This window comes from Abrus precatorius, unplaced genomic scaffold, assembly GCF_003935025.1.
Source record: "Abrus precatorius isolate BTA unplaced genomic scaffold, Abrus_2018 Scaffold10, whole genome shotgun sequence".
NCBI lineage: Eukaryota > Viridiplantae > Streptophyta > Magnoliopsida > Fabales > Fabaceae > Abrus > Abrus precatorius.
Window position 1 is genome coordinate 16,571,324 of NW_020874292.1, and position 17,168 is coordinate 16,588,491.

At 34.4% G+C, this 17,168-nt stretch overlaps 1 protein-coding gene and 1 non-coding gene across 2 annotated transcripts; one reads left to right on the forward strand and one right to left on the reverse strand.

Annotated features, from left to right (window-relative positions):
• Positions 1–1,948: 1,948 nt before the first annotated feature.
• LOC113853437 lies at positions 1,949–2,055 on the reverse strand. Its single transcript, XR_003502609.1, has one exon. It is a non-coding gene; the product is annotated as a small nucleolar RNA R71 (small nucleolar RNA).
• A 13,214-nt stretch (positions 2,056–15,269) lies between these two features.
• Positions 15,270–15,776, forward strand: LOC113851965. Its single transcript, XM_027482233.1, has one exon. It carries the CDS (start codon positions 15,270–15,272, stop codon positions 15,774–15,776), a length of 507 nt encoding a protein of 168 aa, XP_027338034.1.
• Positions 15,777–17,168: the final 1,392 nt, after the last annotated feature.

Genomic DNA, 17,168 nt, shown 5'->3' on the forward strand with positions numbered 1-17,168 from the left:
TGGAAAAAGTGAGCATTCCAGAGAGTCCTCCAAGAAGAGTTGTTGCGCGTGTTCACTATTATCCATAAAAGTGAACACGCGCAAGAAGGTAGTCTCTGCATGTTCATTATTTCTAGCAGAAGTGAACACGCGCATGACATTAGTAAGGGAAGCTTCTGCGTGGCTACTATTTTCAAAAAAAGTGAACACTTTGAAGTGCGCGTGTCTACTATCACTAGCAAAAGTGATCACACCAGCAGAGCGGGAATTCTATAAAGACAGTTAGCTCAGGAATTTAGAAAAAAAAGAAAAAGAAATTTTTGGTTCATTTTTTATTCTCCGTTTTGTTTTTGTTGTTAAGAGAGTCAGAGAGGGAGATTGAGGACGAACACCAAGCTTCATTTCTTGAGGGATTAGATTGGAGATTGGCTTGAAGATGTTTCTTCTTTGTTCATTCTCTTCTTCTCTTCTCTTCTCTTCTCTTTTTGTAATGTTTGCTTAAACTCTTTGTGGTTAGGAACTGTGAATCTAAAATAGAAATGTTGAATTGATTTTGGATCTGAACTTTGAGTTTTGGATTGGATTGAGTGATTGATTATGCTGTTAAAGTAGTGATTGAATGGAAATTTGATCAACTAATCATAGAGGAACTCTTATCAATAGGAATTGAATTTGTTTCTCAGATCTGAATTAATTGCCAAGGTTATTGGTTTCTTAGGGATAAGATATCTTAATCTTGCAATCTTTTGGTTTCTCAAACTTAATGCAGCATTTGATTGGATTAGATCTAAGGAATTAGAGTGATTTGATTAGATGCTAGATTCATTGAGGCAAGGGATTGTCCTTTGATTAATATAATGTGAAACTGATTGTCATTCCATCTAAATGCTTGAAAGTTCAGAACTTTATTGATTCAATGTTGAAGTTTTGGTGAAACAATTTCCTAGCTACTCTTTCTACATCTGTTTACTATATACTTTTATGCTAACTATTCTGTTTTACTTTCTAATTTCGTTTTTGATACATTCATACCAAATCCATATGAAATTTGTAAAACTCAACTAATTGTGATCTTGTGAAGTGGTAATTGATAACTTTATTCCCTGAGGACGATACTTGGAACTCAATTTGATTCTAAGATTTTTTATAACTTGCTACGACAACAGTAGTACACTTGCTAGTCAATTTACTTACAATGCAACAGCAGTTGTAAAAGTAACAAGTTTTTGGCGCCGTTGCCGGGGAATAATTTGTTTCAATATCATTAGTAACAGGAAAATAACTAGATTGAGCATTTGTTTCTTTAAATTTTCTGCAAATATTACATTACATGTGCAGTTTTCTGTTTTCATTATACTATATCTGTGTTTAGTTGTATATGTGTGGCAAAAACAAAAATAAATCTACTCTTGTCTTTGATCCTGACATTGATAGAACTCTTAGGAGATTAAGAAAAGAGACTAGACCAGAGAGATCTTTAGGAAGTGACAGTGATCTAGAGGTTATAAATTCTCCAGAATTTCAAGTCACTCCTTTTGCAAATAGGAAACATTCACCTTTTAGACAACCAACTCCAAAAGTTGAAATGGCAGAACAACATAGAATGAGAACACTGGGAGATTATGCAATTCCAGATATGCAAGGCTATAATTCTTCAATTGTTAGACCAACCATTCAAGCCAATCATTTTGAGATAAAACCAGCCTTACTTCACCTAGTGCAGCAAGACCAATTTTCTGGTGGAATTTCTGATGATCCTAATTTGCATATTTCTAATTTTCTACAGTTGTGTGATACTATAAGGATGAATGGAGTAAGTGAAGATGCTATAAGACTGAGGCTATTTTCATTTTCTTTAAGAGACAAAGCCAAATGTTGGTTACAAGCACAGCCTCAGGGAAGTATCACCACATGGACTGAACTTGTGAATAAATTTCTAACAAAATATTTTCCTCCCTCAAAAGCTGCTAAGCTGAGAGGAGAAATAACATCTTTTGTGCAGCAGGAAGGAGAATCACTTTATGAAGCATGGGAAAGATATAAAGAGTTGCTGAGAAGATGTCCACATCATTGTATTCCAGAATGGATGCAGCTGGAAACTTTTTATAATGGAATGAATGAAGTAACTAGAACTGTGATGGATGAAGCTGCAGGAGGATCTTTGAGCATGAAATCCTTGGAAGAAGCCCAAAGAATCATTGAGATGATGGCTTCATCCATGTATCAGAATTCCAACTTAAGGAATACAAGAAGAGGCAATGAATATGAAGCAAAGATGATGGAAACTTTTCTTACATAGAATCAGCTGCAGAACCAATTATTTTCTGATCAAATAGCAGCTTTGACTCAGCAAATTAATAATTTACAGACTGGAAATGTGGTAACAAGTCAATTGACATGCGATTTTTGTGGAGGGAATCATGCTAATGGTGCATGTGATGTACCTACACCTGAACCACAAGAGCAAGTCAATTATATGGGGAATTATCAAAGACAGTAACAATCTTATCCTCAACAATCATTTCCTCTTGGATTTCAGTATTCTAATAATAGGAATCAACAATTTTATAAATGGAATCCTCAAAATTCTGCAATGAAAAGCACTAATACATCTCTTCCATTTTCAAATGCAGGAAATCACCAACAACAACAGTACTTTCAAGGAAATTCTTCTACTCAACCTCAAAGGAGTCAACATTCAGCTAGACCAATGAGTGAAAGAATGAACAAGATTGAGGAAACAATGTTACAATTCATGAAAGTCACTCAATCCAGCATCAAGAATCAAGAAGCTTCTATGAAGAAGTTAGAAACTCAAATTGGACAGTTGGCTAAACAATTAACAAGCAGAGATGAAGGAAGATTTCCAAGCAACACAGTGGTGAATCCAAAGGAACAATGTCAAGCTATAGTTACAAGAAGTACAGCTGTTGTAGCCAGTCTAAAACCAGCTGAAAAGAAACTGAATAATGTTGCAGCAGAAAAGCAAGTAGAAAATACAGCAGATGAAAGAGATTTAAAAGAAGAATTGCAGCAAGGGAACTTCAAGCTACTAAAGAGAGAACATTCAGAAAAGAATGAAGAAGTTCATAAAAGTCCTGAAAGAAAGACAAAGAAGCAATTATTTGAGGACACTTACAAGCCAATTGATCCAGAAAAATATAAGAGACTGCCTTATCCTCAAAGAGTGCAAAATCCTAAGCAAGAGGAGCAGTTTGAGAGGTTTCTAAATGTGTTCAAAAAGCTGCAAATTAACATCCCATTTGCTGAAGCTTTGGAGCAAATGCCATCTTATGCCAAATTCATGAAGGAACTACTCTCCAAGAAAAGGAAGTTAGAACATGATAAGACTGTACCCTTGACAGAGGAATGCAGTGCTATTCTTAGAAGAAAACTTCCTCAAAAATTAAAAGACCCAGGATCCTTTAGCATACCTTGTGAAATAGGAAATTGTACTGTGGGAAAAGCATTGTGTGACTTGGGGGCAAGCATTAATTTGATGCCATTAGCCATTATGAAGAAATTGGGGATAGAAGAAGTGAAACCAACCAACATTACATTGCAATTAGCTGATAGATCATATACTTATCCATATAGAGTAGTAGGGGATTTATTGGTTAAGGTTAACAAATTTATTTTTCCTGCAGATTTTTGTCATATTGGACATGGAGATAGATGCAAACATACCATTAATCTTGGGCAGACCTTTCCTTGCAACTGGACGAGCTCTCATTGATGTGCAAAAAGGAGAGTTAATGCTTAGAGTTCAAGAGGAAAAGGTAATATTTAATGTATTTGAAGCTTTGAAATATCCAATTGATGATAACATATGTATGAGAGTAGATACATTGGATTCTATGATCACTCCTTATTCTTTGAATGGATTTGATGAAATTTTTGTGTTGAGAGAAACCATAGCTGCAGGAAATACTAAACCTCTACATTATGAAGATGAAAACGTATTTGAAATGGAGCAGCAATTGGAAACTCTACCTATTTTAATACCTGCAGAAAAATTGATGAAAGAGGAGTTGAAAAATGAAGGAGAAGAAGAGAAAAGTCAAAAGCTGGAATTAAAGCAACTTCCATCTCACTTGAGATATGCATTCTTGGATCATAAACATGAAAATCCAGTTATCATAAGCAATGAACTCAAGGAAGAAGAGGAGGAGAAGTTGCTGAGAATTTTGAGAACCCATAAATCAGCAATAGGGTGGAACATCTCAGATTTAAAAGATATAAATCCATCCTTTTGTAAGCACAAAATTTTATTTAAAGAAAATTTTAAACCAGTTGTGCAGCCTCAAAGAAGATTAAACCCTGCCATGAAGGAAGTGGTAAGGAAGGAAGTCATTAAACTATTAGATGCAGGGATCATATATCCTATTTCAGATAACAATTGGGTAAGTCCTGTGCAAGTGGTACCTAAAAAGGGTGGAATGACTGTAGTACCAAATGAAAAGAATGAGTTGATACCCATAAGGACTGTCACAGGATGGAGGATATGTATAGATTATAGAAAGCTGAATGATGCAACCAGAAAAGATCATTTTCCTTTACCTTTTGCAGACCAAATGCTAGAAAGGTTAGCTGGACATGCATTTTACTGCTTTTTAGATGGATATTCTGGCTATAACCAAATTGCTGTAGATCCAATTGATCAAGAAAAAACTGCTTTTACTTGTCCTTTTCGAATATTTGCATATAGAAGAATGCCTTTTGGGCTGTGTAATGCTCCAGCTACATTTCAAAGGTGCATGTTAGCTATTTTTTTTTACTTAGTTGAGAAAAAAATTGAGGTATTCATGGACGATTTTTCTATTTTTGGGAATTCATTTGATGATTATTTATCTAATTTGTCCATTGTTTTGCAGAGATGTCAAGACACCAACTTGGTGTTGAATTGGGAGAAATGTCACTTTATGGTGCAAGAAGGAATAGTGCTTGGCCATAAGATTTCAATTAGAGGGATGGAGGTTGATCAAGCTAAAATAGAAGTGATTAGTAAATTACCTCCACCTGTGAATGTGAAAGGAATTAGAAGTTTCTTAGGCCATGCTGGGTTTTATAAGAGGTTCATTAAAGATTTTTCTAAAATTGCCAAACCTCTTAGTGACTTGCTTGTAAAGGATGCAGCATTTGCATTTGATGAATCTTGTATGCATGCTTTTACTGTTTTAAAAGAAAAACTGATTTCTACTCCAATTCTTGTTAAACCTGACTGGACTGTACCATTTAAGCTAATGTGTGATGCAAGTGACAATGCAGTGGGTGTTGTATTAGGAAAAAGAAAAGATAAAAGACTACATGTGATTTACTATGCTAGTAGAGTCCTAAACTCTACACAGATTAATTACACAACCATTGAAAAAGAGTTACTTGCTATAGTATTTGCTTTTGATAAGTTCAGGTCTTATTTAGTAGGGTCCAAGGCTGTGGTATATACTGACCATACTGGTCTGAAATATTTGCTTTCTAAGCAGGATGCTAAACCAAGACTGTTGAGATGGATTCTACTACTTCAAGAATTTGAGTTAGAAATTCGAGATAAGAAAGGAAAAGAGAATGGTGTTGCAGACCATTTATCTAGAATTCCGTTGGACACATTGCCATCAGATTACTTGGATATTAATGAAGAATTTCCTGATGAAAAGATGCTAAATGTGGATGAATTACCTTGGTTTGCTGATATAGCAAATTTTAAGGCCACTCAGCACATTCTAAAGAGAATGAATTGGCAGCAAAGAAAGAAATTTCTTCATGACAGCAAGTTCTATATTTGGGAAGATCCTCATCTATTCAAAATTGGAGTAGATGGCATTTTGAGAAGATGTATTCCACAGAAAGAACAATCTTATATCCTATGGCATTGCCACAATTCATATTATGGAGGCCATCATGGTGGATCAAGAACAGTTGCCGAAGTATTACAAGCTGGATTTTTCTGGCCTACATTGTTCAGAGATGCAAAAATTTATGTAGAAAACTGTGATAAATGCCAAAGAGTTGGTAACATTTCCAGAAGACATGAGATGCCTTTGAACAATATCTTGGAGGTGGAACTGTTTGATGTATGGGGAATAGACTTTATGGGACCCTTTCTAACTTCTTTTTCTCATTAATACATACTTGTGGCAGTGGATTATATGTCTAAATGGGTGGAAGCTATACCAACCAAAACAAATAAAGCCAAAGTGGTGATTTCCTTCATAAAGAAAAACATTTTTTCAAGATTTGGAGTGCCAAGAATTCTGATTAGTGATGGAGGATCACACTTCTGCAATAAATACCTTGATAATGTTCTGGATAAGTATAGAGTAAAACACAGAGTAGCAACTCCTTATCATCCTCAAACAAGTGGACAAGTGAAAATTTCAAACAGAGAAATTAAGAAGATCTTAGAGAAAGTAGTCAGTAACTCAAGAAAAGATTGGTCAAGGAAGCTTGATGATACATTTTGGGCATACAGAACTGCATTTAAAACACCAATTGGTATGTCACTATATCAATTAGTGTTTGGGAAATCATGTCATCTTCCTGTGGAACTTGAACATAGAGCATATTGGGCTACTAAATGGCTGAATTTTGATTCAACCAAGACTGGAGAAAAGAGAGTGCTATAGCTACATGAACTGGAGGAATTCAGACAATTTGCATATGAAAATGCAAAACTATATAAAGAAAGGACTAAAAGAATACATGACAGATTCATCCTGCAGAGAGAACTCAAACCAGGGTAGCTAGTTCTACTATTCAACTCTAGATTGAAGTTGTTCCCTGGAAAACTCAAGTCTAGATGGTCAGGACCTTTTATGGTAAAGGAAGTATCTCCCTTTGGTGCTGTGTTACTTGAAGATCAGAGAGAAGGGAGAAAGTTTAAAGTCAATGGCCAAAGGCTGAAGATTTACAATGAAGGAGAATTCAATAGGAACACCTTTTGCATTAACATGGCTTCTCAGCAGTGAGGAACATTTAACGTCAAGCTAGTGACGTTGTGAGAGGCAACTCACATTTCTTAACCATTTTTACTCTATTTGCATTTTACTTAAACTTTTGATAATTCTTTATTTCAATTTCTACAATTTTCTGACTTTAGATTCTGTTTTATATGTGTTTTAGGAATAATGTGTTAATTCAATGAAGGTTCATGTTGTGGATGCATAAATGAGATGATTGAAATTGAATGCATGAGGAAATTAAGTTTCTAAGGAGCTTTGAATAACAAAAGGAGTCACTATTTTGCAAAAAAGTGATCACGCAGAGTTTCAATTACAGGGTTCCATTCTGAACAATCACTTTTGTTGATGAAAGTGAACACGTAGAACCCTTTGGAAGACACCCTTCTCTGGAACAATCACTTTTCCCAGTGAAAGTAACCACGCCCAGGTTTAAATAGAGGAATAGTAATCACGAAGAAGGATACCACCTGCGCGTGATCACTTTTTCCAGAAAAAGTGAACACGCGTAGCTCATTTCAAATTACTCAATGCAAAGCCCTCTGGAATGTTCACTATTTCTAGCAATAGTGAACACGCACATGCTATTTACCCTCAAAGCGTTCGCTATTGCTAGTAATAGTGAACACGCACACAACATCACCTCTACAACTTCTATTTTTTCTAAAAAAATGGCCACGTGCAGTAAGCGTGTCCATTAAAATGCATAAAAGGAACCACGCAGAGCCATTTTCAGAATCTCAAATATTCATTTCTTTATCTCATTTCTCAAATTCTTGGTTTTTCTGACCCTTTGCTGAACGAAATTTGTTTCTAAGAAATCAATTGAAGTTCATTCTGCACATTTCTCCAAATCCAGGTCAGTATTCTACTTCTCTGATTTAGAAATTAGGGTTCTTCATTTTGCAGAATTGTGAAAAACACTGAGTAATGGAAAAATAGAAATTTTCTTGTTAATAACTAATCTGAACATGCAATTACAAGGCAATGTAGTGTAATTCTCACTTCAATTGATAGATTTATTAGATGAAAAAGACCTACATTGATAGATTGCATGAGTTAACCTTAGGACTTAAAGTGAAAAATAGTTAAAAAGAAATTTCTGCATAAATGTAACTCTTGAACTCTAGCATTTTGCATTCAAAATCATGAATATCTGAGTTTAAATGTTTCAAGGAACCATATTCTGCATTGTTGTGATATTCTTATATTCTGCATTGTTCATATTCTGATATTCTGAGATTAAATTAGGGAAAGATCAAAATGATGTTCTACATAATTGCAAGTGCTAAAAAATAAAAATAAAAATAATGTTAAATTGTTTCAATTCTAAAATGAAAATGTCTTGCAGAATTTTTATTGCATTGCATTCATGTCTTTCAGTGTATTAAAATATTCTTTTTATGCAGGAAATTTTAAAAAATGGTAAGGACATTAGACAACACTCCAGTTGGCTCTTCTAGAGGTACTCCTAGAACAAAGAGAGGAAGATTATCAGGAACCTCTTCATCAAGGCCAAACCCTCGACATGATCCAAGGTTCAGGAGCATAGCTCATGAGAATTATTTCTGAGCTAATATCTTGAGAAGAAAGATTGTCCAAGATAGAGCAATTGAGATAGCTGAAGACTATTATCCAGAATACAAGGAGGAAATTCAGAAAAGAGAATGGGAATCCTTCTGCATGATGGCTAGCATTGGCTGGAAAGATATTACACAAGAATTTTATGCCAATGCCATGAGATTCAAGGGAGATCAGCTGCCTAAATACCATTCAATGGTCAAGGGGACGACAGTTGATTTTTCTGTTGCTAACATCAATAGAGTCCTTAACATTAAGACTCAAAAACAACCTGAGTAGCAAGACTTTAAAGCGTTCAGGGATGTTGAAGACAAGGACTATGTTCAAGTCCTTGAGAGGATTGAGAAACCAGGGACTACTTGGAAACTGAATCTATCAGAAAAGCCCAAATGCATCACAACCAAGAACCTTTTGCCCTTTGCAAAAGTGTGGAGCACCTTTATTTTGAGTTCATTCATGCCTGTTAGGCATAGCTCCACTCTAGCAGTGAAGAGAGCTGAACTCCTATATGCTATAGTCAATGATTTTTATATAGATGTAGGAGAAGTGATTAGTGGATGCATTCTGGACATCCTCAAGAGAAAAAGAGATTCTCTAGCTTTCCCTTCGTTAATAACTGTTCTTTGTGAGGATGCAGGTATTGAAATTGGAGATTATCAAATCAAAATTAGAGCTGCACCTCCAATTAAAGTAGCTATGGTGAAGGAGATTTATGCTACTGTCTCTTGCACATCAGTAGCCCTAATTTCCTCCCAGTTCAAAAGAGAGAATCCAACCACAATGAAGGAGAAGATAGCCTTCATGGCTGAAAGACAAAACTCCTTAGTTGAGAGGCAGAATGAGTTGCACAGCAGTATGAAGGCTGGCATCATGCTCCTGGAAGGTGTTCTCATGAACATTGGTCAAAAGATGGGTATGACCAAAGAAGACATGTACCACACTCCAGATCAAGCAGAGAATGCCCAATGCCTAAGGTCAGCTATCTTCAAAGATCTCCCCATCTACGGAACTCATTTTCCTCCACTAGCAGCTGCTGCAGAAGAGGAAGAAGATGATGATTTGGAAGATGAGGATGAGGATGAAGATGAAGAGTAGATTAGGAATTTAAATTTCTGTCATTAGTTTAATTTTTGTAAAAAGATTGTAATTAGAATTTTAGACTTTTGAGTGTTGTAATTACATTTTAGTTTTATTTTGGTTATGAACAATTCTGTTTTAAATATCTACTAGCTTTAAATTTTATTGAATTTTTATCTGAAAATTGATGAACAACTTGTGATGTTTTTGTGCAGACCATGCTCTCAAACTCTGAACAAGGAGCGCATGGAATGATTGAAATATGCACAACTACCATTAAAGGGGGGTTTAATTTTGTACCTCTATTTTCATGTGTACAGCTTACATTTTGCATAAAATATTCACAAGTTAGAAAAATATTAAACTGCATTAGATTTTGTTTTCTTGATAAATAAACCTGATTGAAATTCTGATTGTGGAATTACATAAGTTGTATTTCCCATTCTTAACATGATTGGCAAACTTGTATTTTAAAGAAATAAAGCAGTCTTGCCATTTTATTCATGCAAATTTTTGAAGTAAATAGTGAACTGAATTGATGAATATTATCCATTTACTTCCTTGGTGAGACTTGAACCTTTTCATTCATTGATGTGTGACTGATCTCAAATTCTGATTCACTCTCTAGAACTTGCTTTGTTTCTTAACTAAATATGCTGTTTTGCACTAATCACATAAAGGATGGAGGCCATTATTCAGATTTACCTAGTGAGCCAAATAGACTGCCTTTCATTCTTGAATGTCCTAGTTAGCCCCTTTGAGCTGATAGCCTTTCTTTGATCAACCTCAATACAAGCTTTTCTAGATAAACCATTTTACCTATTCAAATAGAAAAGAGGCAAATTGAGTTAAATCAAAGATAAGTTTTAAAACTAAGTTTGGGATAACATCATGTTTCTAGTGCATTACTTGAGGACAAGCAATGTTCTAAGTTTGGGGTAGAAAAGGATTGAGAAAAGGATTGAAATGAAATAAGAAAGTAAGAAAAAGTCATGTAGAGAAAATATGAAAAAGAAGTAAAAAGCTGCAAGTAAAAATAGAAAAATGAAAAAGAAGTAAAAAGAAATCAGAAAATCAAAAAGGAAAAGAAAATTGGTAGATAATTCTACAAAAATTTAAACTCTGATTGAAAGTTGATTAAGAATAGAAACAGTTGATGCAGCCCTTACTAAGTTTAAAAGCTTATCTACTCAATTTGCATCTTTTTCTGTTTGAAATTAGTTGCATTGATATCCTGAATTCATTGAAATCATACCTGTCCCTGAGCCTTAATATTACCTAAAAAGTCCTCTTGATATGTGATTAATTGTAAATTTGCAAAGGAGGTAGAGAATATAGGCAAGCTTATGGCAGAGTTTGATGAATTTGGTGATACTGAGAGCAAACACAAGCTTAAACACTGATTGAGTTAGAGAAACACTTTTTGAGAGCTGTGATAATATTTCTCAACTCTGTTTGCATGTAGCTTTAATGATTTGCTTGATTGAAATGAATGAGATTGTGCAGCAAACAGATAATTCAAGTGTGACTATCATGATGAAGAGTTGGTGAATGACTTAGTGAGAAAATAATTAGAATGCATTGAAGTAAAATGGATTTTTAATCTGAATTTTTCTGAAAAATGTAAAAAAAATTTGGATTTCAATTAATAAGAATTTACACCTTTGATATGTTCTAATTTGCTTGAGGACAAGCAAAAATTCAAGTTTGGGGTAGTGATGAATCCATATTTTACTAGTATTTTGATAAATCCATATTTTTATTGATATTTTAGCATAATTCTAACTCATTTGATAAGGAAAATATATGAAGAAAATAGAAAAACTCAGAAAAAGAGAATGATTTGAAGTTTTCTTTCAATTTGTAGTTATCTTAGCAATTGTGGAATTTTTGCTTAGGAATTAAGTTTTTAATCTTGTTTTTGAAGGAATAATTCGAGCAACGTTCATGTAAATGGAGGCTTGATGACAAGGAAGAGGAAAGTAGTAAGTCTGGACTCCAAAACACAAGAACAAGGAAATGCAGACTGGGCGTGATCACTATTGTCAGTGAAAGTGATCACTCCAGAGTTTAAAGAAGAAGTGAAGCTTGGGCGTTATCACTTTTATCAGTAAAAGTGAGCGTTCCAAAGAGGCAAAATATCAGGAAAGCTCTGCGTAACCACTATTGTAATCAAAAGTGATCGTTCCAGAGAGCCTTCAACTTGGCGAGTTACGCGTAGTCACTTTTATTCATAAGAGTGATCACGCGCAACTACTTGAGGTTTGCGGTGACACTTTTACCAGCAAGAGTAATAGTTCCAGAGAGCTCTCACATCAGCAAAGTTGCGCGTGGCTACTTTTTCTCATAAAAGTGTTAACACACAACCAACTAACCTTCTACGTAGCTACTATTTTTTATAAAAGTGATAATGCGTAAATCTGGGAATTTCTATAAATACCAGATGCGCCCAAATTTTCAGGGAGTTCAGTTTTATTTTCTGTTTTTCTGTTAGATTGTCGTTGAGAGAGATTGAGAGAGAAGATTAGGGTCAAGTCTTGAAGCTTCCACAAAGAGGAATTGGATTGGAGCTTCCGGCCATGGCTTTTTGGAGTTCTTCTTCTTCTTCTTCTTCTTTCTCTTTCTCTTCTCTCATGTTTGAGTAGTTTTCTTGTAGTTAGGGGTTTATGGAACTCAAATTGATGTATTGATTTGACTCTTGCTTCTGAATTTTGAGTTCTTGGATTAATTGAATTGTGAATTTTGCTTTTCTTGCAATCTATGAATGGAAATTCGTATGATTCATCAAAGAGGAACAATTACCAATGGAAGTTGGATTTGATTCTCCAATCTGAGTTAGCAATCAAAATTTGGGGATTTCTTAGGGATAAGGAGACGTAATTCTGCAATCTTAAGGTTCTAAGTCTTAATGCAACTTGAAATTAAACTTCACCTAAGGGATTACGGTGGTTTAGTTGCTTGTTATGGTCAATGAGTTAAGGGATTAACCTTTGGCTATTGATATGTTAAACTGATTGTCAATTAACCAAGTTCTTGAATTTTCAGAAGCATAATTGAATTAATATTGACATGCTTGTGAAGTAAATTCCTAACTACCTTTCAATCCATTTCTAATCTCACATTGCATTCATTGATCTGCTTTTCTGCACATTCTTCTTTACTCTTAATTGCTTTGGTTTATTGCTTTGGTATGTTACAACTCTTTTCCTAAATTCGTATGGCTCAAATGGTTACAATTTTGTGAATTGATACTTGAAATCTAAATTTCCTGTGGAGACGATATCCTGTTCTTAAAAATTACTCATTACTTGCTGCAATACTAGTGCACTTGCTAGTTTTTAGATTGCAACCAACATATTTTACAATATTTTTTAGTGCAATTAATAAAGAAAACATGCTAGAAATAGTAGAAAACCCTTAAAAAAATAATAAAATGTTGCATGTCACTTTTAAACATAGTTATTTTAAAATTCATTGATTTTCTATGTAAAAAGTGATAATTCAAGTATACTGTTGTAGGGAATTCTGAGCTAAGTTCATGAGGATTGGATGATCAAAGGAAAAATAGAAGAAAAGTAGCAAAAATTAGAGGAAAGAAGTTAATAATTGAAGAACAGCCTCTAAGTAATCACTTTCGCTGGTGAAAGTGATCACTCCAGAATCATAAAATGAAGAAGAGTTTCTGCTGATCGTTCTAGAGAGGTTGCATTGAGAAGAGCTTCTGCGTAATCACTTTTTCTAGAAAAAGTGAGCGTTCCAAAGAGTCCTCCAAGAAGATTTGCTACGCGTGTTCACTATTATCCACAAAAGTGAACACGCGCAAGAAGGTAGTCTCTGCGTGCTCAGTATTTCTAGCAAAAGGGAACACGCGCATGACATTAGTAAGGGAAGCTTCTACGTGGCTACTATTTTCAACAAAAGTAAACACTTTGAAGTGCGCGTGGCTACTATCACCAACAAAAGTGATCACGCCAGTAGAGCGGGAATTCTATAAAAGACAGTTAGCTCAGGAATTTAAAAAAAAAAAAAAGAAAAAGAAATTTTTGGTTCATTTTTCATTCTCCGTTTTGTTTTTGTTGTTGAGAGAGTCTGAGAGGGAGATTGAAGACAAACACCAAGCTTCATTTCTTGAAGGATCAGATTAGAGATTGGCTTGAAGATGTTTCTTCTTTGTTCATTCTCTTCTTCTCTTCTCTTTTTGTAATGTTTGCTTAAACTCTTTGTGGTTAGGAACTGTGAATCTGAAATAGAAATGTTGAATTGATTTTGGATCTGAACTTTGAGTTTTGGATTGGATTGAGTGATTGATTATGCTATTAAAGTAGTGATTGAATGGAAATTTGATCAACTAATCATAAAGGAACTCTTATTAATTGGAATTGAATTTGTTTCTCAGATCTGAATTAATTGCCAAGGTTATTGGTTTGTTAGGGATAAGATATCTCAATCTTGCAATCTTTTGGTTTCTCAAACTTAATGCAGCATTTGATTGGATTAGATCTAAGGGATTAGAGTGATTTGATTAGATGCTAGATTCATTGAGGCAAGGGATTGTCCTTTGATTAATATAATGTGAAATTGATTGTCATTCTATCTAAATGCTTGAAAGTTCAGAACTTTATTGATTCAATGTTGAAGTTTTGGTGAAACAATTTCCTAGCTACTCTTTCTACATCTGTTTACTATATACTTTTACGCTAACTGTTCTGTTTTACTTTCTAATTTCGTTTTTGATACATTCATACCAAATCCATCTGAAATTTGTAAAGCTCAACCAATTGTGATCTTGTGAAGTGGTAATTGAGAACTTTATTCCCTGAGGACGATACTTGGAACTCAATTTGATTCTAAGATTTTTTATAACTTGCTACAACAACACTAGTACACTTGCTAGTCAGTTTACTTACAGTGCAACAGTAGTTGTAAAAGTAACAAGACTCCATATTCTGAACTCTTAACTTCTATTTATAATATTTTTTCCGCCTTTTCCACTTCCACACTTTAATCTCTGAGGATTATAGCATGAAAGGTCTTCTAGAAGCTTCTATAACTGAATTAGGAACTTCAATCGTCCAAAGTTAACATTTAGAAGTGATATTTAAAATTTTGTTACTTTTGCATGGACACTTTAAGTTGTTAGAGTGTCCACGCATAAGTGTTCTACATGGAAAAGTCTCACGCGTAGCTACTCTCAGCGCTTGGAGTGGATACACATTAACTGCGTAGCTACTCTAAACACTTGAAGTGGCTACGCGTATTGTGCATAAGTGAATTAGCCTTGGGTGTAGCTACTCTAAACACTTGAAGTAGCTACTCTCTTGATCTTCATGGATTTTCTTCTTCAAAGTGTTAACTCTATGTACTTAGAGTGGTTACGCCCTACACATAACACTTGATTCTTCATCTTTAAAGCTCAATCCTCTACTTTCTTCACTTCAATCTTCAACTCAAATTCTCATCTCAAGCTTCTACACAAGGATTAAGTCATTTTAAGTCAAATTGTTCAAAATTGGACCAAAAATTTAATATTCTAAACTATTTATACAATTATGAATATTAATGCAATTTTTATGATATTTTCAAGTTTATTTACTATTTAACTCTTTATTTACTAACAAAAACTAGGCTAAAAATATAGTAAAATGTGGATTTATCACTTATCGGACACCACTAGGCATGTCTCCATTTTGTGTGGTGTTTGGCAAAGTATGCCACCGTCCAGTGGAAATTAAGCATAAATCATATTGGACAATGAAGAGTTATAACTTGACACTTGAGCAGGCTAGAAAAGAAAGGAAGCTTCAACTTCAGGAGCTTGATGAGATACGCTTGCAAGCCTATGAGAACACTAGAATGTATAAAGAGAAAGCCAAAAAATTCCATGACACAAAAATTCTAAGGAAGGAGTTCTCTGAAGGACAGAAAGTGTTATTGTTCAACTCTCGTTTGAAACTGATTGCAGGTAAGCTTCGATCTAGAAGGGATGAACCTTTTGTGATTACTAATGTTTTTCCCCATGGTGCAGTTGAAATTAAGGATAAAGCTACCAACAGAGTTTTCAAAGTTAATGGTCAGCAGCTAAAACTATTCGAGGAAAGCAAACCTATAAAGAAGGCTCAAAACATAGTTGACGTATCCTTAGTGGAGCCTATTCTGATGGAGGAAGTCTACATAGGCACTTGAAGCATTCTTTCCTCTTATTTTGTTCCTTTTCATTATACTTTCCTTTAGTTTTCCATGCATGTCTTTTCACTTTATTTGAATTGTTTTCATATGTTTTTCATTTTCTATCCATTCCCACATTGCGGACAACGTTTGGTTCAAGTGTGGGAGGAGTGTGTTAGTCTACACTTTTGTTTGTATTGGCTTAGAATTCTTGTTTTAGTTAGTATAAAGTCTTCCTTTGCATATTTTTCATTGGATTCCTTTGCTTTTAGATTTCATTTGTGTAAGCAACTTTTTATTTGTCATACTTAGTTGGATTTGAATAAACATGATAGATTTGTTGCTTGCATTTGAGTTTAGCTAGTTTTTCATGATAATTAGATTTTGGATCAATGATTGGTAAAATAATTACCTTAGTAAGATTTGAGCTTATTTTCTTTCTTGTGTGATTCACTCATGTTTGTAGATATTCTAGAACTTGACTTGACTCTTTTTGAGATTATTTGTTCACATGCATTTTTTATATGACTTAGGCCTCTTTTCACATTTTAGATACTTAGCCAAATCGACTCACCTTGCATTTTATTTCACTTGTTTACCCCTTTGAGCCTTGTTAACCCTTTCTTGATGATTTTGCAGCGCATTACAAGCCATGTGACCTGAAAAACTATGATTCACCCAACCTTGGAGATTAGATGAGCTTTGGAATTGTTTTGGGAGTTAGTTAAAAATAAGTATGGGGGTATTGTGTTACATTGTGCCTTATTTGAGAAAAATTTGATGCATTATTAGTTCATTGGAAAAGTAGCTTAAAACAAAATGTTGTGTATAAAAAAAAATATAAAAAAAAACTTTTTTTGTTTAAAAAATGAAAAAAAAATGGAATTTAGTTGTTGAATTTTAGGTATCTTTGTACTTGTTTTTAACTCATTCCCCAATGCTCTTCTTTTTCTTGGTTTATCTTCTTTTATCCCACCTTTCCTTAGCCATATTACAAGCCTAATAAAAGTCTTATCGATCTTTTGATGCATGTAACGCCCTGAGTTTTGTAATTATATTTTGTTTATTGATATAGATATGTTGATTACTATTTGAATGTGTATTTGATGTGAACGTGTATATGTGTGATGATGTGGGATCGTGTTTGAGCATGATTGTTGATGTTTGACTTGTTGGGTTGGAAATTGATTTCAAAATAGGTTAAGTGTGTGTTGCAAGGACATTCTCTTTGTAGCAAAAGGATTCTCACTGTAGCGAGAAGGCCCTTGGCAAGTTGGGTGATTCTGTTGCATCCTGGCTAAAGCGAGAGGCTCCTCGCTGTAGCGAGAAGGCGACAGAAAAAGGTGCATTTCTAGGTTGCAGCCTCATTGTAGCTAAAGGGCCTCACTGTAGCAAGATTGTACAAAAATC